Genomic DNA, 21,779 nt, shown 5'->3' on the forward strand with positions numbered 1-21,779 from the left:
AGGGTGTTTACTTTCAGTTCAAGTTTGGTTTGTTTACATTGAGTACCATTGCTGCTAACTTCCAATGAGGTGACACAAAGCAACAGGTTACAAAAGTGCCATCAGCATCCATTCTGACAGCATCCATATCACAATACACAATGAAGTACCAGAATTATACAAAGAGTCAAAAAAAAAAAAAAAAAGAAACACAGAGCTAATTATTCTGGCTAGAACTGAAACTGACAATGAAAAAGAAAAGAGCCCCCCTCCCTGACCCCAAAGCCCCTGCAGGAATCCATGCCCATGCTTTGGCAGCCCTGTAGCAATAAAGCAACCACCAGCCCTTCACATGCCAAAACCTTGTATTTGTAACATCATGAATTCCTGGCTTGCAGAAACAGTGCCATCCATTAAAGCACCTTTGTTTTTAAACCTTTTTCTACCTCCCCAGCCTGAATCAGCTTCACATTTTTTACACAGGGTTAATACTTATTAAAAATCATTAACAAATGAGAGGTATAGGCACCATAGACTGCTCGGACAGTTAAACGCTATAGTAATGGAGTCTAAGATAGCCCAGCTTGACACTCCGCTGTGCTTTGATCAGATTGATTTAAAACAAAAGCCTGAAAAAGTTGGCAAAAAGAGCAATCCTCCTCCTTAGTATTTAGTAGCACAGTAAAGAACCAAACCCACCCCATCTCCCAGTGTTGGCTGCTGCTTCAGCTTCAGGCTTCATGGTTAGGATTTCTGCTTGTCAGTCCATTGCTTGGGTTCTGTGCTCTCCCCAGACCCCATCAGTGCTGTAGGAAACCATCGAATCCATGTACCCAGCAAGATCTCCCTCCCCCCCATCCCCTTTTCACAATCTCCAGATTTCTTCATGTATGTTCATGCCTCGCTATTCACTAATGAGGTATTATTAGATACTAACAATGCCTGCTCTCCTATGGACATTAGCACAGACCAAGTGACACATGAAGAAAGCTCTTCAGTCAACCATTAAAAAAATATTGCACTTACTTTAACCTTAAGCCCAACCTGCACAGAAAAAATAATAACATTAAAAAAATTAACCAAAAGTACCAAACAAAAGCCCAACACTCTGGAGCAATCTATTTTATGCACATTTAGTGTCTTTTCCTTCATGTTGTTTAGTTGAATTTGGTCCAGTATTTAAAAAAAAAAAGGTCCAGAAATGAAACGGTTCAAAAGACACCGCAGGCTCGTTAAGGCTTTTTCTCCCCAGTGCTTCAGAAAGTTCAAAGTTCCTTTCTTTCATTGTCTGCTGCAAAGCAGTGGTCTCTCGTGGCAGAACAACTGGCTGTTCAAACCATCATAAGAAAAAAAATAAATCAGAAGCAAGGGAAGATGGGTGTGCTTCATGGTCTCACCTGGAACCAAACAAACACAATGCTTTAGAAATAAGGAAAGGGAATCAATATAGTTCTAGGTGGTTTATTTTTACCAGTCCTGAATACAGGCTGGGCCTGCACCCACCAGTTCAAGCTTGCTGGGCTCTGGGACTCAGGTCAGGCAGTAAATGATGTGAGCTGTAGGAAAAGTGAGACAAGTCGGGATTCCCTTTGCAGGCACAGGAATGAGGCACGCAGGTTAATAATGGTGCGTGTGTGACACCAGAGACAGTGACAGTGACAGTGGAGAGGGCTGGTGTTGGTGCTGTTTGGGAAGCCTGTAGCTTCCTGCTTCACCCAAAAGCAAATATTAAGGGTTATGGCTGGGTTATTACTGCTTCCTAATGAGCTCATTAGCTTACACAGCAGTGATGTACATCCTCACAGCATATCCCCCTCAGCAGACCTCTTGGTAGGTCAGAGCCGCGTGTTTTACTCTGCAGCCAGGGACTGAGCTGGGATGGCTGTATGCAGCAGGTCAGGCACTGGGACACAGTGGAAAGGCCAGATGGTCACTTCACTTATGCTAATGGTAGTGCCAGTGTGAGACCCTGCCTCTTCCCTGGTTCTAGATTTATGAAGAAAATTCCCCAGTGTTTCATGTCAGAGCTTTTTGGTTACCATATCACCTTCCAGAAGGCTCTGTTGCCACAACAGCAGTGCTGGCATAGCATCCCCATACCTCTGCTGGCCTTGGTAACCTGACACTTGGTAGGTGACTTGAGAATGACTGAAGATATTAAAGTCTTCCTCTCTTTTAAGCTTTGTAAGCAGTGGCAAGTGGCAGGGAATGATTGGATGGATTTCTAGATTCTCTTTTTCTTCAAATGATGAGTGAGCCAATGAGCTCTTACAGTCCCATGGAAAATATAGCATATTATTTGCTGCAAGAGGCTAGGGGGATTTTCTTCATGCTCTCCACATGAACATCACCTGGGATGAGGCCTGGATAGCAAAGCTCATGGAGCAAACACATGGGATGCTGGTTGCTGCTGAGCAGCTGGCACACAAGGATGTGGGCATGGTACAGGGCTGGGCTTGCCTCACTTACCACCTGTGACTCTGAACTAGGACTTGCTCACGTTCTCATATATGACATCACTGATGCAGAACTGCTGCTTCTTCTTTTGCCACATCAGCTGCACACACTGGTGAATAAAAATGTATTGTTCCTGGAAGAAAAAGCCAAATGAGTGAGGATTTTTGTACCTGAGAAAGCATACAAAAACCCAGATAGTTCACAGTAACAGCCTGCACAGGTTCTCCATCTCTCCATCCTCAGCCCCTTGGAGTGTACAATGAGGTGTCAGCTCCCAAAATAATAGCCTGCAGTTGTAACAGGTAGCAGCTGGGGAATCACAAAATCCACCTGAGCTCTCCTGGCATCATAATCACTTATTAATAAGCTGAATGATGATGGGGGAATAGAACAGGTTGCACCTGAGCTAAAGTGGGTCTATACACTATATTGCCTGAAAATGACATAAGTCATTGAACAAGTGTAACAGGCTGCCAACACTGACGTTTCCCAAGCCATTAATCCCCTCAGCAAGCCCAAGTCTTTTCAACAGGGTTTGAAGTTTTCTTGTGTTCATCTATTCCAATGCATTTCTTGCATATTAAGTTCACAGGCAGTGAGAATAATTCATCCTCTCTGGAAGACAGCAATGAGACTGTGGATGTATTACCAGACCCACCTGTGCAGCAGATTAATAACGTGACAATAAACTTCACAGTGTCAAATCATAGCTATTTTGTCAGGTGTTCAGGAGCAAGGGCAATCATTGGACATGAACACACTGCAGAGAGGTATGAAATAGATCCAATGATACACTGATAACACTGAAGGGAACTTTCTTACCTCTGTCTGCACCATGGACATTCTGTAGGACCTCATGTCAGACACCAGGCCCAACACATCCACGAACTCGTGGTCACGGATGTGCTGTAAGAGCCGGTCCAGGGCTATGAAGGTTCCTGTTCGTCCCACTCCAGCACTGAAACAGAGACATGAAGTTCATTTCACAGCTTGTCTGATGTGGACACAGGAAAAGCAGTGGTGCTGCAAAAAGCAGGTAATCAGGTGCAGCTAATCTGAGGCCAGGCAGGCTGAGTAAGCTGTAGGATTTAGAGCCATGCAAGCCTTCATCCACTTTACTAATGTGCTGCTGTTGGTTTGCATTTCAGTAGTTCACTATATGCCTTATCAGGAAACTAGCAATGCTATTGATATAAAAGACTGTTTCCTGGGAAGGAGCTCCCAAAAGTGTGTAAAGTGGTGGCAAGAGAGTGTCAGTGCTGTTCATCACATCACCACCAGGAATTATAGTGCTGGAGGGTGCTGCCATGTTGTGTAGCAGTGTAACTGCTGCCTCTGGGGTGTGATGTGGCTGAGATTAAGCTTTGACTTCCATTATGAGTATGTCACCGTAATGTACACATCCATTGCAAACCATCTATTTCTGAAGTATCTGCTGTGAGTAGCTCTCACATGAGGAGCCACAAGGAGGTTTGAAGTCAGTTAGGAGAATTGCATCAGGAACCAATCTGGTATGATATCATCACTAACATGGCAGCTGCCCCCAAAGAGGCCAAGTAGTCAGCATCTGAATAAAAGGCCATATGATGCATAAGAGAGAAACCTGACACTGTATAAAACAATCTTCCTCCAAAATAAAAGGAAAATAACCCCATGTAACTATTAGCATACTGCTCTCAGAGGAGACTGCCACTCCAGAAAGCAGTGCCTTCATCCCTGTGGCTGCAGGCTGAAATCCCAGTCCCGCTGTATTCAAAGAGAGGGATTAATTCTTTATCCTTAACTCCAGAGGGAAGCAGCTCCAGCTAGCAGGTGAGCAGAGCCCCAAAATCTCTCCTTCCAACGGTTTCCCAATCTGTTTAACAAACAGCACTCTTCAGTTGATTTCTCTGAAGCCTTTACCTGCAGTGTATGATCATGGGGCCTTTACTCTTTGCTGCTTTCTGCCTGACCATCTGTACAAACTGAAGGATGCTTTCGGCAGCGTTGGCTGTGGGGACGCCATGATCCGGCCAGGCAGTGTAGTTGAAATGCATCACGTCTTGCACCTCATCAGCCTAGTCAGAGAAGCAGAACAGCAGCACGTTCACAGGAGTTTTTAAAGTGCAGCCACAATCACTCAGACTGAGGGTGTTTTTTTGTTGGTTTATGGTGGGTTTGGTTTTCCCCCAATATTGCCTAAGAAGATAAAGTAAGCCAAAAAAAGTGGCAAAGAATATTTCATTAAAACTGGGGAGAGGGTATCAGGCCATCATTATAAAAAGGACATGAACTCTTCTTTCTGGGTTGGGGATTTTTCTTTTGCTTTTTTTTCCTCATGGCAGTTTGATTTTATTTTGCTTTTAAATCAAGAATTGCTGCATTTTTCAAGCTTAGGCTTTCTCGCTCTTTCTATTCCATTTCCTCTCCTTTCCTTGTTTTGACAGAGATAACAAAAAACGCTGTTGGCAAACAATCAAGACTGGACTCTTGAGAGTTTTTTACTTTCGAGTTTCAAAGGGAAAAAATACCAAAAGGTAATTAAAAATCATTAGAAAGGGAATGGAAATATTTAGAAAAATACACAATTACAAAAAAGCTTTATAGTGCTAAAAACATCAGTGAAATAAGATCCTCAACACACCACATTCTACCTTTGAGACTTAAAAAACCCCTCAAAACATAGGGAGGAGTGGGAGCTGTCACCACCAAAATCCATGGCAAGTAATGCCTTTGGTTTTGCCTTTCTGGGTCAGGCTAAATATTCCTACTGCAGTCCCCTCTCTCCAGTCACAGGCAAGAGTAGATCCATAGGTAAAGAGTATTCAAAAATGAATGACTGACCTAGGTTTGGCAAAGGACAGTTTACCTAACCTGCAAACTGCAGTCTCATTATAATTTTCATTAGATGCCAACAGCCCAACGTATTGTGTATTACATATTTGCACTCCTAGCCCTCACCCTGTGTGCCCTTCATTAACACAGTATGGCATGGCTGAGCAGGACTGAGGTCCTGGGCCTGAGCTAAAGGAAAGAAGTTGTTCACACATTTGTTGTGCCTAATTATTGACACCACAAAAAATGTCCAGAGCTCTGGTCTTGCAATTTGCTGAAAAATTCACAGATATGACAATTTTAGGGGAAGGTTTTGTGATTTAGCCATTTCCCTGTGTAGAGTCTGAAGCTGCACCAGGGGAAGTTAAGGCTTGAGGTGAGGAGAAAGGTCTTCACAGAAAGAGTAATTGACCACTGGAATGTTCTGCCCAGGGAGGTGGTAGAGTCACCATCCCTGGAGATGTTCAAAACAAGATTGGATGTGGCACTTGGAGCCATGGTTTAGTTGCCAGGAGGTGTTAGGTATTAGGTAATAGTTTGGACTTGATGATCTCTGAGGTTTTTTCCAACCCGGTTGATTCTGTGAGTGATGGTAAGGGCACTGATACCTCTCTTAGACTTTTTCCACTGAATGCCAGAATGCCAAAAATTAAAGAAAAGCCTGGACCAAAATTATTTTCAACCTTTTAGCAGGGCTGTGCTGTGTTTCACTTACATAGCTAATTCGGAAATTCCTATAAACCCAGTCTGTGTGCTCCTCTTCTGACAGCATCTCCACTGTGATGTCCCCATAGGCAACAGGATCTTCTGTAAAAGGCCAATAATGATCACATTTCACCTGAAATGGAAATAAACATAAACATATTTATACATCTATTTAGATCATAGAATGATTTGGGTTGGAAGGGACCTCCAAATGTCATCTAGTGCAAGCACCCTGCAGTCAGCAGGGACATCCTCCCTGCTAAGGCTGCCCAGAGCCCTGTCACAGGATCACAGGATGTCAGGGGTTGGAAGGGACCCAAAGATCATTGAGTCCAGTCCCCCTGCCAGAGCAGGACCATACAATTTAGCTCAGGTCACAGAGGACCACATCCAGACAGGTCTTGAAAGTCTCCAGAGAAGGAGACTCCACAACCTCTCTGGGCATCCTGTTCCAGTGCTCTGTGACCCTTACAGTGAAGAAGTTCCCTCTTGTGTTGAGGTGGAACCTCCTGTGCTGCAGCTCACATCCATTGCTCCTTGTCCTATCACAGGGAGCAAGTGAGCAGAGCCTGTCCCCTCCCTCCTGACCCCCAGCCCTCAGATATTTATAAACATTTGTTAAATCCCCTCTCAGTCTTCTCTTTTCCAGACTAAACATCCCCAGGTCTCTCAGCCTCTCCTCAGCAGGCAGTGCTCCAGTCCCCTAATCATCCTTGTAGCCCTCCGCTGGACCCTCTCCAGCAGATCCCTGTCCCTCCTAAACTGGGGACCCCAGAACTGAACACAGTACTCAAGATGAGGTCTCACCAGGGCAGAGTAGGTGAGCCTCACCTTGAATATCTCCAGGGATGGGGCCTCAACCACCTCCCTGGACAACCTGTTCCAGTGTTCCACTGCCCTCATGGTAAAGAACTTGTTTCTAACATCCAATCTAAATCTACTCTTCTCTAATTTAAAACCACTGCCCCTCATCCTATCACTCCTGGCCTTTGTAAACAGCCCTTTTGTAGGTCCTCTTCAGGTACTGGAAGGTCATTATTTGGTCTCCCCAGAGTCTTCTCTCCTCCAGGCTGAACAACCCCAGCTCCCTTAGCCTGTCCTTGTAGCAGAGGTATTCCAGCCCCCTGATCATTTTCATGGCCTTCCTCTGGACCCAGTCCATCAAGTCTGTGTCCTTTTTGTGTTGAGGACTCCAGAGCTGGATGCAGTACTCCAGGTGATACATATAAGCATTACAAAAATATATTCAAAATATAAGCATTTCTATTTATGCTTACATTTCTATAAATATGCATATATTAACATAAATATATATAAGCATATCTAAAAAAGCACAATGAGAAGTATACTGCACACAGCTTTGCAGATGTCTACAGCACTGTTTACTTGATGGTGCAGTAGGAGGTAGTACCTCTTGCCATGCTTTCCAGCTTGATCACTCCTACTTATCTACCTATGGAAGTAAGCTATACATGGGTTTTCTGATGAGAAGCATTAGTAAAGCACAGAATGGAAGTGCAGTGTCTTTGTAGGTTGTTACGTTTCCTGAGAGACCAGGTCTAAAAGGACCAAAGAACAGGGAAGAAGAATATGTGTATAAAATCCCAAATTACACTTCAAATAGTTCTGGTTTAATGCCAAGGAAAATGTAAAACATCATACTTGTGTTTTATTATTATCTAAACTTAGAGGCACAGAACCACAGACTAGCTGAGGTTGGAAGGGACTTCTGGATGTCATCTTGTCCAACCGCCCTGCTAAAGCAAAGACGCCTTGAGAAGCCTGCTCAGGACCATGTCCAGGTTGCTTATGAATATCTCCTGGGAATAAGAATCCCCAACCTCTGGGCAAACTGTGCCAGTGGTCAGTCACTCTCACCTTAAGTGTTACCTGGTGTTCAGAAGGAATTTAATGTGTTTAAGATGTGCCCACTGCTTCTTGTCCTCTCACTGGGCATCGCTGTCTACTCTCTCATTTCACATATTTACATGCAGTGGGAAGATTCCCCTGAGCCTTTTTTCTAGGCTGAAGAGTCCCAGGTCCCTCAGCCTCTCCTCATGTGAAAGGTGCTCTAAGTCCCTTAACTATCCTGAAACCCCTCCCATAAGTGCATGGAGTGCTGTTCCAGTTCTCATTATGAAGCTGCCTCATGACCAGAAAACAATGTAAAAAAAAATCATCCACCAGAAAATAAATATCTTTGCAGAGTAGATTCTTTTTCTACTATGAGCAAAGTTTTCTTACATACCCTTCTTTTCTCATTACACTGGGTAAGCATAACAGTAATTTGAGATTTTTGCTGGAGAACCATCTTCCAAAAATCATTCCTAGTTTCTGGCAGTGGTCCTTGGGTTGCAATGTATTCCTGGGGTGAATTATAACCCTAAGAAACAGAGACAGGTGCTGATTAGTGCTTCAGAACACTTTTTTTTCCCCTCTGCCATACATACTTGTTTTCCTTGCTCAAGTTAATTTTGTTCTCTGTAAAGTGATTTCTAATATAAAGAAACTACTTCATGATTTTTAATATTTATTTTGAGATTACAACTTTCACCAGTTTTTGATGCTCCCATAGTATAAGCAATCTAAAATGAAAGACACAGGATGAATCTATTGTTGTATAAATCCTTTGTTCTGAGAACAGGAAAAGAAACATTAAAAACCCCAAGTAATAAGATTCCTAAATCAAAGTTCCACTTGGAGATTTCATAATCTAAGGCTTGATTTAGTTACAGACATAAAAACAATTATAGCTGCTTAGCCTGCTCATCCCAAGCAGTGCCTGTGAGAGTTTCAGTCACTGATGCAAATGCAAGCTACCAATGAGAGGGATTATGTGCATGTTTATGTCATAAGGACTTTAATTAATAAAATCTTAGAGTTCTGCTTAAAAAAGGGAGCATGCTGAGTAAATACATTTAACAGATTATCACTTCTATGCTTTATTGAGGCTCAGATGCTTTATATCTATGTATTCCTTCTCCTTTCCCTATGAACATACTTTTATTTGGGAAAAAAATCCTTCCCTCTCCAAAATCAAAAGACTTTTATCAAGAATGTAATTAAAAATCCACAGAATGGCCATTTTAACCACTGCTATAACCAATATTTGCTGAGATTGTATCATCCAAACTGCATTTGAAAAGGTATTTGATATTCCTAACAAGAACAAGAGATAACATCCAACACACAGCATGATCCCATGTAAATTGGGCAATTTCTCTGCCACCACAGTATGTGGACTGTAAAAATATTTGTGCCACTTGCCATAAATGGCTTCCTACAGTAAAATGAGTTGGCTCAACCCGAGTTCCTGCCCTACACAGAAGTTGCTGTTTGTTTGCCTGCATGAGCTGTGTCTGACCTAAGTGCCAAACATCTATCACCTCTGCTATCTGTGTTTGGAAGCAGGTGCTCAATGGGGAAGCAGTCACCAGGAAAAGCCAACCATGAAGACGACAGAGCTGGCCCAGGTGCTATGGGCTGCTTTATGCTGTAAGTAGAACTACAGAGATGTAAGCTATAAAAAGCAAACAGAGCAATCTGAAAGGGACAGATGCATAAAATCCTATTATATATAATCCCATGTCACAGAAGTTTCCTGAGTGGTGAATGACACTTCTCAATGCTGGAACGTTTTCCCTTCTTGATTCACTGTGAGCTCAGGCACTGGCAGCTTGAGCTCTGGACCCATACAAACTCAGTGCTGGCCATGTGCTCACAGTGACAAAGAAGAGGCTTCAGTGACTCATCTGAGGGCTCCTCCCTGTTCCAGAATGGTGACTCAGCTCTCTCCAGCACAGCCAGGGCCAGCTCTGTCTTCTGTTCATGGCAAGGATGCAGAAATGCTCATCTGCCTGTGGCCCCCAAGTGCAAGCGCTTTTTCTAAACAAATAATTAAGTCTCTGGCAGAAAGCTCCCTCCACACACTGCATGGGCTGGTGCATTTTGCCAGTTGTGGATTCTCTGCCTTACCTTAACCTTTTTTTTTTCCACGTGCTGTGTAAACCTGGAAAAGTTTCCCATTTAAAACTTGGTGTTTTTTCTTAGCCATTTGAAAAAAAACACTTGATTACTTAATGCTTCCTCTCCATTTCACAGGTTTTACAATGGTTCATCATTCACCCAATGCCACTGTGGCAAAAGTTGCCAAAAATTTTACTCTCCATCATATATTTTTTTTTTCTTCTCTATACAGCTGATGAAAAGCACAGCTGGCTGTTGGAGAACTACTGGAAGTTGAAGGAGATGCTGAGGAACGCGACTCATCTTCCAAGAGACATAGAGGTGATCCTGATTTGCAGTTGACATGCTTTAACTGCTGTGCAAGATACTGCTTTTTACATGGACTAAGTGTCTGTACTCACAGGAATATAGTTGGCATTAATGTAGTCAGATCCCTCTTCTTCATTCATTGAAACCAATCGGACACGACTGAAATCATCTGGAAAAGGAAGAAAATAATTTGTCTCTCAAATGTGGAATTCATCCCCAACTAGGCAAAATGGAAAATTAGAAAGTGGAAAAAAAAATCTATTAAAAAAAAGAAAAACACAAACCCAAAACAACCAGAAAATGCTCATATTTACCAACAGAGAGCAATGTTTGTTTCAGTAAACACTACCTGGCTGCACCATTGTTACTGTTCTGCAACATACACTTTCAAATTGACATCCCTTTGGACTCCCTTAGGTTTCATTTAAGAAAAACAGAGCAACATTACTCAGTAGTAAAATCTACCTTTTATTTCTCACCTCCAAACTCCTGGCTTGATAGTCATCCCCAGAAAGCTATGGGTCAAGCTAACGAAAAACATCTGTTGCCTGGTGCTCTCTAAGGGCAGGCTTTAGAGCAGGTTTTATCAGTCAGAAATGCTGTCCTGATTCTCCAGTTCTCTTATGAAATCTCTTGAGAGACTTTAGCAGGAGCCTGCATGTGTTGTACTTACATGGCAGGATGTTTGTGTAGCGGTTTTTACAGCGATTCACAGGAAGATCAGCAGCAAAGTGAGGGATGTCCAGCCCAATCAGCTTTAGCTCCTGGTGCAACAAAAACAAAAACACCATGGTCAACCTCACAAACACTCAAAAAACAATTATTTGTGGTTACCTGTGGAAGGTACTTGACTGAAAATGCTCATAAATCACTTCATAAGCTGACAGCAGGATTATACTGACTTTTCTTATCTGATGCCTGTGAGTTTGGATCCGAAAAGCTCAAGAGCAATGGTGTGGACTTTCCTGAGGATGCTGTGAACACACTGCTGCCATTCAAGGCTGTGACTGTGGAGTGCTCTTCTCTGTCTGCACTCAGTTAACCAAAATACTGTCAAACTAGGGGGTTGCAGAACTGGAAGTGAAGCTGACACACTTCTAGCAACAGCATGTGTTAAACAGCTTAGAGCACAGAAGCACACCACAAAAATCTAACATCTGGAAAAGGCTGATCCAGGCATGCTCAAAGAGAACAGAATCCCCACAGATTTACCTCAAATTGCAGAGAAAACTTATAGTCTGAGTCTTTGGCCATATCCTTGATGTATCCATCAAAATCATCCAACTGCACAGGGCTGGAAAAAAAACCCATACAGATACTGAGGGAAAAAAATCAAACTGCTTTGAGTACATTTTATTTCTATATTGCCCCAGAATACTCTCAAGTCATGAATATGTATTGGTAACTGTAAGTGCAAGAAAGTAACAATTAAAAGGGGGGGGGGGGGAAAGGTCTTGTGGTTCAGTGCCACCAAATGGTGCCCATATTGCTCATAAGGAGACTGAGAGGAGGGCACTGATCCCAGAGGGTGAGCTCAGTATTGCACCTGCTGGAGCTGCTGATGGTGAGCACCCTGGCTTGGGGGTTGGAGTTTTTTTAGCTGAGGGAAACCACCAGTCTGAGGTAAGGGCAATGGCTCATGCACCCTTCCCTTGATCCTGTGATCCCTGAACTGCTTTTGCAGGTGGCCATGTCCCCAGGGAACAGGTGGCACCTTGAAAAGCAGTGAGGCAGCACTGCATGGCAGACCCGATCCCAGAACCATCCCACCAGCTTCCTTCTGGCAGCAAGGCAGCTGCTGCTTCAGTTGAGTTGCCTCTTGTGCAATGCAAAATGTTGCTTTTAGACATTTTCACTTCTGGCTCAGACACTTTTGAAACTCATCTGAGCTTTGCTCATGCAGAAACATGGATTTAATATTTAGGTTTGGTTTTCTTAGAACATCTACCCAAATAAATAAACAAACAATCCCCTAAACCACCATTTTGGATGCTGCTGCTGTGACTGCTTTCTCTGCTGGCTTTGAGAACTATAAGCATTTGTCATTAGAGGTCAAATTCTCCTCCCAGAGAGATGGTAGCTAAAAAACATGGCACAAAACTATAGAAAACCATGCAGAGCTTCAACAAGTGTAAATTAGCCTTGATTCAGCAATTCCCATCATGCCACACAGTTTTTTGACAGAGGCACAGCCTCTGAATATAATGGATAGATAATTAGGCTAAGGCACTGCATAACAAAACACAGGTAAACACCTTCCCTCCCCTAATTATCATGCTCTAATTTACAAGCTACTGAAGCATGCACACAGTAATCTTCCCTTTTACTCCAAGGCAATATCCCCAAAAGTAGCTGTCTTATCACCACTTAATTACTCCTATTTACCCATTAGCATTAATGATCTACTGTGCTAGCAGCAGCCGTAGTAAGAGCTTCATGTCAAGAGGGAAATATCACTGGAAACAAATGCATCCCGATTTTCCACCATTTGTCATTTTTAACTAAGGATAAGCTCTGTTGTAATCACTAGTTGGATAATTGACCTGTTCCCTGATGACTAATTTGCTATCAGTAAGGAGCTGTTTTACCACAAACTATCTGTTGAGAAGAATTGGTTTTGTCCAATTATTGTTTGTTTTCTACCCTCAGTTATCTCTCTCAGGATGTGTTTATCAAGACATGTTCTCCATCTGTAACAGGAGTACCACTATACCATGTACTCCATAATTCATGTTTAGTCTAAGATGATGCATTTTCCTATTTCTTTAAATATCAAAGAAGTTACATACTTGGTCAGCTTTCTTTTCTTTAATCCATTTTTACTCCTGTAGAGAAAAAAAAAAAACACAACAACAAAAAAAAGTTGTCTTTCATTCATTATTGCATAGTCTTTATTCATGGTTAGTACTGATTTAGGAATGTGTGCTTTTCAGTCACCATCATACTCAGGATGAGACTGGTGATGATAGCTTAGACATCTTTCAGCTGATAGCAAAATTTTCATTGACTCCAATGGGATTCATATTCCATTCTGTGTCTTTGAGAACAACCTGCTTGTGAAAGGGAAATCCTGTGCCCTGCACAAGCAATGGGCCCTCTACAAATCCTGACCCACACACAGCACCACTGGTTTCAGGTGAGCCAGGGCTGAGTCCCTGGTACCTGTGGCAGGCAGGGGGCTCTGCTGCTGCAGGGGACAGGGCACTACAGGACAGCCCTGGGCTGCTCCCCTCTGGCTCTAGCAGGCTCGGAAGCTGGATATCCACACTAGACAGCAATCAGGAATGAAAGGCACCTGTTGGGTAAGGGGAGAAGACCACCACTTGCAAATTCAAGGAATGTGAAGGAAAATAGAAATGGCCTGAATGCTGTTTTCTCACCCATTTCATAACCTGCTTCTGATGATCAATGCCCAAAATGGCAAATATCAAACTCAAGCTTAACCCTTAGATAGTTTTAATTGACTCTTAACAGCTAATTATGCCAGTCATGTAATTCACTGTCTTCACCTGATTTATATGTGATATAATTCAACAGTGACAGTTACAAGCAAGCTTATGAGTGTGTTAAGCAGCATAACCCATAAAATATGCACTACACTACCACCAGGTGGTTTCTTGGAGGGGGAGGATATGTATTTTTTTGTAGTCACCACAAAAAAAAAAACCCTAAGCAGTCAATCAGAACAAATGCACAAAAGGACCACCCTGGAATAATTTGGCTCAAGGTCTGAAAAACCCTGATCCTCCCTGCTAAACCCATGAACACAAATAGACTCTTGCTTATTCAGTTGTGGAGTCTCCTTCTCTGGAGATATTCAAAACCTGTGTTCCTGTGTGATATACTATAAGTGATTGTGCTCTGGCGGGGGTTGGACTGGATGATCTTTAGAGCTCCCTTCCAGCCCCTAACATTCTATGATTCTGTGATATTAAAATGACTTGTATATAACTTGGGTGAAAGCTTCAAATAGGAAATTAAAGCTGAAGACTCATTTCAAGACAATGAAAATATAGAGGGGGGGAAAAAAAAGAAGAAAAAAAAATTTTTATTTTTCTCACCTGGGAAGTTTAGAATTGAAAGAGTTTTTAAAAACTCTATATTATTTATTTCTAAAATTAAGTTTTACAGAAAATTCAGGTTTTGGCACAGCCACAACCTGTATTATTTTTGTTATCTCTCTGAGGTACATTTCCACTTGGAGGTGGAGCTTTGCCTGCAGAGTTAACAAGAGCTATAGCAGCTCTTCATCCTCTCAGAAACCTCATCAGCCTTGCAGGTTATCTACACAGATCCTACCTGTACAGTAGATGTACACTGATGTGCACTACACACACAGCCTAGCAGTATTTATTCTGTATCTTCAAAGATTTTTTTCCAATTAAATCTTAAAATTAATTTCCCTAAATTATTCAAAATATTTATTTTCTATCCTCTGGGACTGTGGCAAACCTTTTAATGTCAGGCACACTGAATTAATTTCAAAAGAGAAAAGCATCTACATGCTGTTTGTGATGAAAATGCTTCTAAGAGCACTTCTCTGAGGAAAACTTCAAGAGGCCACGAAACAAATGACTGACATCCATTCCTCAGCAACAATTTCTTGTGCTTTGATAGCCTCAAGAGGCATTTGTCTCTTTGCATTGCAGTTGTTTCTTGAATGTTCATAAATGTTTTAAACCAACTTGTGTGCAAATCAAAGACTCTTGAAGCTGGTGTTTAATCTGTTCTTCCTTTACTTTACGCATTAAAATATAAAGAGAGGGATTAATCTCATCTCATTCAGCTTCAGCTTCTTTAAACTTGGCCATCTGGACTAAACTAGATGGCTTGATGGAAGAGCCAAACTCTTAAGAAAGATGAGTCTGGAAAGGTGAGTTAATGCACATTAATGCATGTCAAACAGAATGAGGCAAAGAGGCAAAAAAATGGTGATTTTTTTTTTTTTTTGAAGCAGTGCCACTGGCACTGGCCACCTTGGGCTTCTAAGGAGAGTTAAGAGAGAGACCTCCACTGTAATGACCTCCTTGCCTGATACTCCATCACGGTGCAGCAACTATAGTTGGTTGAGCTCACATCAGACAAGTTGCAGTCAATATAAGATTAGCCTTGGAGAGATGTGGAAGACTTCTGTCTGCTCTTCAGCTGGGTGTATGTGAAGCATATGCTTTTATTTTCAAGGCAGAAGAAATAGACCTTTCTTTAGTCACATAAACCCACTCATTTCTGGTCCAACTTAACATTTCAATGTGTTTTATTACAGACCCTATGTGACCCAAGGAAAATGACCAAGGAAAATAGGACTAGGGGGAATGGAACAAAACTAGAAATGGGCAGATTCAGGTTGGATGTTAGGAAGAAGTTCTTCCCCATGAGGGTGGTGAGACACTGGAACAGGTTGCCCAGGCAGGTAGTAGAAGCCTCATCCCTGGAAGTTTTTAAGGCCAGGTTGGATGTGGCTCTGAGCAACCTGATATAGTGTGAGGTGTCCCTGCCTATGGCAGGGGGGTTGGAACTGGATGATCTTTGAGGTCCAACCCAACCCTAACAATTCCATGAGTCTCAGAGGATGTCAGTGACTGCCTGCCAGGGCTTTGGTGCTGTAAGTTAACGCTAGGAACAATGCCCGGTCAAAAGTAAATCTTAACTTTGATATCACATTTTTGTAAAATACTATACCTTGGACTCAAGAGCATTGGGAACTCAGGTTACTTTTATATAAATTGAGTGGTTTTAGATCACAGCCAATTATAATGAATTTTTAAACCAGTTTGTAAAATGATTCTGGTTCTAAGCAGACCCTGAGGGTTTGTTGGTTAGGTATTTTCAAACCCAAAAATCAGTCATTCACTAAGTCTTTAGAAATGATTTTCAGACCGAACTCTTAAATCTACACACGTTCACACAGAGATGTGCTCACAGTGACCCAGCTTTTCACACTTCCAGATGGCTGTCAGTGAGGTGGATTGCAAACTGGCTCCACAACAGAGTTCTGAGGGTTGGCAGCAGTGGCACAGAGTCAGCTTGGAGGCCTGTGGCCAGTGGTGTCCCCCAGGGATCAGTACTGGGTCCAGTTTTGTTCAATATCTTTATCAATGACCTGGATGAGGGCATTGAGAGTACCCTCAGCAAGTTCTGATGATACCAAACTGGGGGTGGCTGACACCTGTCAGGCTGTGCTGGCATCCAGTGTGACCTGGACAGGCTGAGAGCTGGGTGCAGGCAAACCTCATGGAGTTTAATAAGGACAAGTGCAGGGTCCTGCAGCTGGGGAGGAATAACAACAGGCACCAGGACAGGTTAGAGGCTGCCCTGCTGGAGAGCAGCTCCACAGAGAAAGACCTTGGAGTGCTGGTGGACAACAAGTTCTGGATGGAAAAACATTGTGCTCTTGTGGCCAAGAGAGCCAATGGGATCCTGGGGTGCATCAAGAAAGGTGTCCAGCAGGGCTAGGGAAGTTCTTCTACCTCTCTACTTTGCCCTGGTGAGACCACACCTGGAATCCTGTGTCCAGTTTTGGGCTCTCCAGTTCAAGAGAGACAGAGACCTGCTGGAGAGAATCCAAGGGAGAGCCATGAGGATGCTTAGGGGACTTGAGCATCTCCCCTGGGAAGAGAGACTGAGAGCCCTGGGGCTGTTTAGTCTGGAGAAGAGAAGACACAGAGGGGATCTGATCAATGTCTATCAATATCTGAGGGGTGGGTGTCAAGTGGAGGGGGCCAGGTGATTTTTGGTGGTTCACAGTGATAAGACAAGGAACAATGGGTTCAAACTTGAACATAGAAGTTTTCACCTCAACATGAGGAGAAAGTTCTTTACAGTGAGGGTGACAGAGCAGTGGAACAGGCTGCCCAGGGGGGGTGTGGAGTCTCCTCTGGAAACTTCCCAAACCCATCTGGATGCATTCCTGTGCAGACTACCCTAAGTGATCCTCCTCTGGCAGGGGGGTTGGAGCTGATGGTCTCTTGAGGTCCCTTTCAACCTCTGATATACTGTGAGACTGTGATACTTTTGCACTGCTGGCTCCTATTGATTCTCAGGGAATTGATGCTTCCCAAAGCAAAACTTATACTGCTGTCAGGAGAACATAACTGCACCTTTAAAAACTAAGGACATCACACACCAAACAGGTGGGGCACAATCAAGCAATTTTAGTAACAGCAAAGCAGCAGCAGCAGGAGGCAGCAATACCAGGTTGTGATGGTTTGAAACTGTCTTTTTAATTTTTCCTTGCAAAGTTCAAAACAGAGAAAGTGAAAGAGTGTAAATAAGTCACTATTTGGTGTAAGAAAGCAAAATACTGATTGTTCTAAACACTTCCATTGGATAGATAGAAATGTTTAAGAACTATTACCCAAAACAAAGTAGGCACTCTGCACATTCTGCGTTCGGCAGTGGGGGCAGTTGCTGGGCTGTCTGGCTGCTGTTTCTTCTTCTTCTCTTCTGGCTGAAGATAACACACTGACCTTGGCAGCTAAGTTAACAACTTTCTGCTTAACTAACTCTGCTTTCTGTCCAAGGGGGGTCTGGGGGGGAAGCTCCTGGGAGAGAGAGGCCCCTTTGGGAAGGGTCCCCCTGGGGGGAAGCAAAGGGAGCTTGGTTGTGCTTTTCTGTTGATTGTATATATTTGTAAGTGTTGTGAATTTTGTATATTTGTACATATTCATTGCCTTTCTCTGCTTGTAAATACAGCCTTCATTTGCTTCCAGACTGGGCTAGCCTGATTACTTGTTGGTGGGGGGGGGGAGGAATTTCACCTCACACCGACACACAGGTGATGAATAGATGAATAACTGGGACACAGAAGAAGCCAGGACTATGTAACTAAGTGGCAAAAATTTCAGAGAGAGCAATGAAATGAAGATGATAAGCACTGTAAGATTAGCCAAAATGGGTTGGAGCATAAACTAGACAAACCAGATGAAGCAGGGTAGCAAATACTTTGATACCCACATCCTCTCCAATCCATGTTCAAGTTCTAGATGATTACTTCTTCAAAAGCTTTGACCCACTCGAAAACAAAGGCATCAGACATTTTTAATGTACTAGAAATTAACACTGTTGACACACTGAATATGGAGAAACAAGTAAATCACTTACCAAGGATTAATATAAAATGCCAAAAGATAATCAGTCCAAAGGCATGAGGGTAGCAGAGTTAGGAAAGCAAATACACTTCTACGCCTGTGAGCATTAATAAATAACACATATAAAGATGAAAAAGTGAGGAGAGTTAGTAAGACAGACAGAAATCAGGAGATCAGCAAATTCTGTTTTAAAAATCAGCTATGTCTATAAAAGCTCCCTCTTACTTATTTCATAACAATGTTATTAGAACCCATAGAATTTTCACTCCTCAAGCTGACACCCTGTGCAGGATTTTCCACTCTATGATCAAACTAAATGTCTTCTGTGACTTTGACTTGGGCCTGCCACTCTAAATTAATGTTAATGTTAAGTGATAAACTGGCAGATTTTCAGGGTGAAATGCATTGGAAAATTTCATCCACAGGTTATGGCCAACACAGGTGGTGTTGAGTCTGTTTTCTGATGTTTTGAGATATCTTAGGGCAGGCATCATTTGTTTTTACCATGTACAACTATGATAACCTCACACCTTTGCTCCTGCAAATGATCCAGTGGATATCAGAACATCTGTATCAGAGATAAATTCCAGTCATACCATGTAGACATATATGCTTATATACACACAAATACACACACACACATGTACTAAATCAAGCAACAAGATCCTTCACTTTCACATACAAACCTAATAATTACTTCCCCTTCCCATAAAAAAAAGTCACATTGTGGTTCTAATAGCATCTGTTGCTAGTTTAATCATTTGATTCAAGGTTGGATAGCCAATTAACAGGAGTGCTTCATCTGCCTTCTTTGCCATTAATACAGTCCAACAAGAGAAGCTGAGAGATTAGTTTGCACTGCACACAGCTGGCTGCTCTTAAAGTCAAACCAAGCAAGTGAAGCTTGTTTAGTCTCCAGTTCATTAGCAGCAGTGAGGTACTGACAAGATTTGCTGGGCTTGTTAGTTCAGTTTGCATGCCTCCTAGCAAAAGCCTCTTTGTGGTGCAGTGTCAATCCACTTAATCCTGTCCTTGCTGGCAGGCTGTGTCCTATGAGATCATGGAAGCAGTTCCCTGAGCATCAACTCCTCTTTCCACCTTTTTGGCTATCAACAAAGCTGACCATGGATGTAAAAGCAAGGGGCATGTTCCCTTCTTCCTATATACTGGAATGGGGCTGACAGCATGCTCTTAAATATCTGTTTGGACCTGGCTTGGAAGACAGGAGGTTTTGCAGAGATTCTCAATAACAAAACAGCAAAATTTGGGTCAGTCATTGGCACCCATCTGATAATAAAAACAGGAATGGAAATGACCACATTGGTGTTAGTCAGGTAGCTCCCAGAGCTCTATTGCTTGTATGAAACCCAATCCTACAGATTTTCTTTGTTCAACTACTTCGTTTTAGTGATGCTTTAGAGTCCACAATCAGTGCCTGCAACTCTTGTAAGTGGTTTTCCAGGCTAGCAAGAATACATTTTTTTTTGAGTGTTTTCAATAGCATTGAACATTAAGTTATAGTAAATATTTGAATTGGCTTGACCATGTCTTGCAGTGCAAGGAAAGATTTATTAATAGTACTGCATGAAGACACTTGATCATCAACAGGCAGGCTTACATCTGGATTTAAATATATCTGCCAATGGATGTACACATCAAGTTTCTACACTTGTGTTGTATCAAAAAATAAATCTGGAAGAGAAAGTTAAAAACCCAACATTCTCCAAAACCCCATCTACACAGCTTGGTTGACATGTACATACATCATTCCCTACTAAGGAGAGCAGGTGACAGGATACACAGGCTTGAGGCATCATTCAGGAAATAAAATACTGAAATCACAGGTGTAGGAGTTCTGTCTTAAAGAGGGGCAGCAAAGACATAAAATTTAAGCACTTATGATTAAAGATCATATTTTGCAACAAAGCAAAGGTAGAGAAAAGCATAACTAAGATCTTTGCTTCAAACACTCACCAGTTGTAGGGAAGCTTTCCATCTCTCTCTAAAGATGCAAAATTGACAAAGGTTCCAGCCCCGCATTCCCTGTTTCAGGAAGACCATTGGGTACAAAGTTACCATTTTTCAGATTCACAACCTTTGCATTCACATTGATTTAAGGGAACTCTTGGAGTTGTAGAGAAGTGCTGAAAACTCTGATCTGTCACTAGGCCTGAGGCAGTATGTGATCAACAGAACTGAAATCCTTTAATGCAGTCCTCCAAAGCAACAAATCATAGAATGGTTTGGGTCATAAGGGCCCTCCAAAGGTCATCTAGTCCAACCCCCCTGGCAGTGAGCAGGGACATCCTCCACTAGTTTTTGGCCTCACTACACATGCTGAATATCTACCTTTCCATACTAAATATTCATATTGCCAACTCTAAGGCAGTGTATAACTGTCTGCATTTGACAGGACCTTCAAGGTTATTTTGAGTTCACAAAATATTTGAGGGAATTTCCTGAATAATAATAGATTACAACTCCACTATTTTCAGCTATTCACCGGACTAATTTTGATTCCTTGACTTAAGCAAAAAATTGTTTGCAGATCCTTGCTGGAGTTTGTCTGTTTGTTTGTTTTTGGTTTTTTTTTAATTTCCTTCTGGGTTTTTTATCTTCTGTGGCTAGAAGCAGTGGTGAAGAACAAAACAAAGTAAAAGCTTTGTTTGGGCTGCCTGCACAGTAATTAAATAGGAAAGAGAGTTAATTTATCTGGGACTTTTACAGAGCCAATTACATGGAAAAGGAACAAACTATAGCATGTTCACTGAAAGAGACAGCCTGCAAGATGTGTGTGATGTGGTTAACTTGTTGCATGGAATACATAGTTAAGACACAGCACATAAAATGCAGTGTCTACTAGGTAGCCAAGTGCAAGAGTCTTCACATAAAATTTTTACATGCAATAATTTCCTTTCTTGACAGTAAATTAATATTAAAAAAATCTGACAGAGATTACAAAAGGATGAAGACTCCAATACACTTCCAAAACCAGGAGGTGAACCACATATTGAGGGTTTGGAGAGGCTTCCACAGTTCCCTCAGGCCATAAAATAACCTAGTGAACTGTTACAGGTAAGACTACCAGGCAAAAGGAGCTGAATTTCAGTATTCAAGGTACAAATAATTGGTGCAGGCAGCTGAAGGAGCCACAGGTTCTGTTAAAGAAGGTTTACTCCTACAAGATAGTTTTTCCTCTCAACTCTATGGAATATTCATGTTAAAAGTGAACAGGAGGACCTGGGATCCCTTCTGGATTTATGTTTCTCAGTGTATATTTCACTGCACCCTGACTGAATAGAAGGACAAACTCTAGGCGAGCCCATATGCAGTTTCCATGGGGAGGAAGCCCACATGAAAGCACACTCTGGACAACTGGAAGACCAAGATTTGAGTGCAGATTCACAAATGCTCTAGAGAGAGACTGTGAAGGCCCCAGCCACATCTTCCCTCATTCTAGGG

General features: G+C 42.3%; 1 protein-coding gene across 1 annotated transcript in view; it reads right to left on the minus strand.

The window, feature by feature from the left end:
• Nucleotides 1-2,464: 2,464 nt before the first annotated feature.
• The window catches only part of PTPRO (protein tyrosine phosphatase receptor type O), a 175,638-nt gene continuing 156,323 nt past the window's right edge, over nucleotides 2,465-21,779 (minus strand). Inside the window, exons 16-26 of the mRNA XM_054386736.1 lie at nucleotides 20,292-20,360; nucleotides 18,331-18,414; nucleotides 13,020-13,055; nucleotides 11,443-11,524; nucleotides 10,904-10,994; nucleotides 10,323-10,399; nucleotides 8,204-8,338; nucleotides 5,966-6,088; nucleotides 4,339-4,493; nucleotides 3,259-3,394; nucleotides 2,465-2,569 (exon numbers count right to left, since the gene is read on the minus strand). Coding sequence (XP_054242711.1) covers nucleotides 2,465-2,569; nucleotides 3,259-3,394; nucleotides 4,339-4,493; nucleotides 5,966-6,088; nucleotides 8,204-8,338; nucleotides 10,323-10,399; nucleotides 10,904-10,994; nucleotides 11,443-11,524; nucleotides 13,020-13,055; nucleotides 18,331-18,414; nucleotides 20,292-20,360 — 1,093 coding nt within the window. The remainder of the gene's footprint in view (nucleotides 2,570-3,258; nucleotides 3,395-4,338; nucleotides 4,494-5,965; nucleotides 6,089-8,203; nucleotides 8,339-10,322; nucleotides 10,400-10,903; nucleotides 10,995-11,442; nucleotides 11,525-13,019; nucleotides 13,056-18,330; nucleotides 18,415-20,291; nucleotides 20,361-21,779) is intronic.

Source organism: Indicator indicator, chromosome 14, assembly GCF_027791375.1.
Source record: "Indicator indicator isolate 239-I01 chromosome 14, UM_Iind_1.1, whole genome shotgun sequence".
In the NCBI taxonomy this organism is placed as follows: domain Eukaryota; kingdom Metazoa; phylum Chordata; class Aves; order Piciformes; family Indicatoridae; genus Indicator; species Indicator indicator.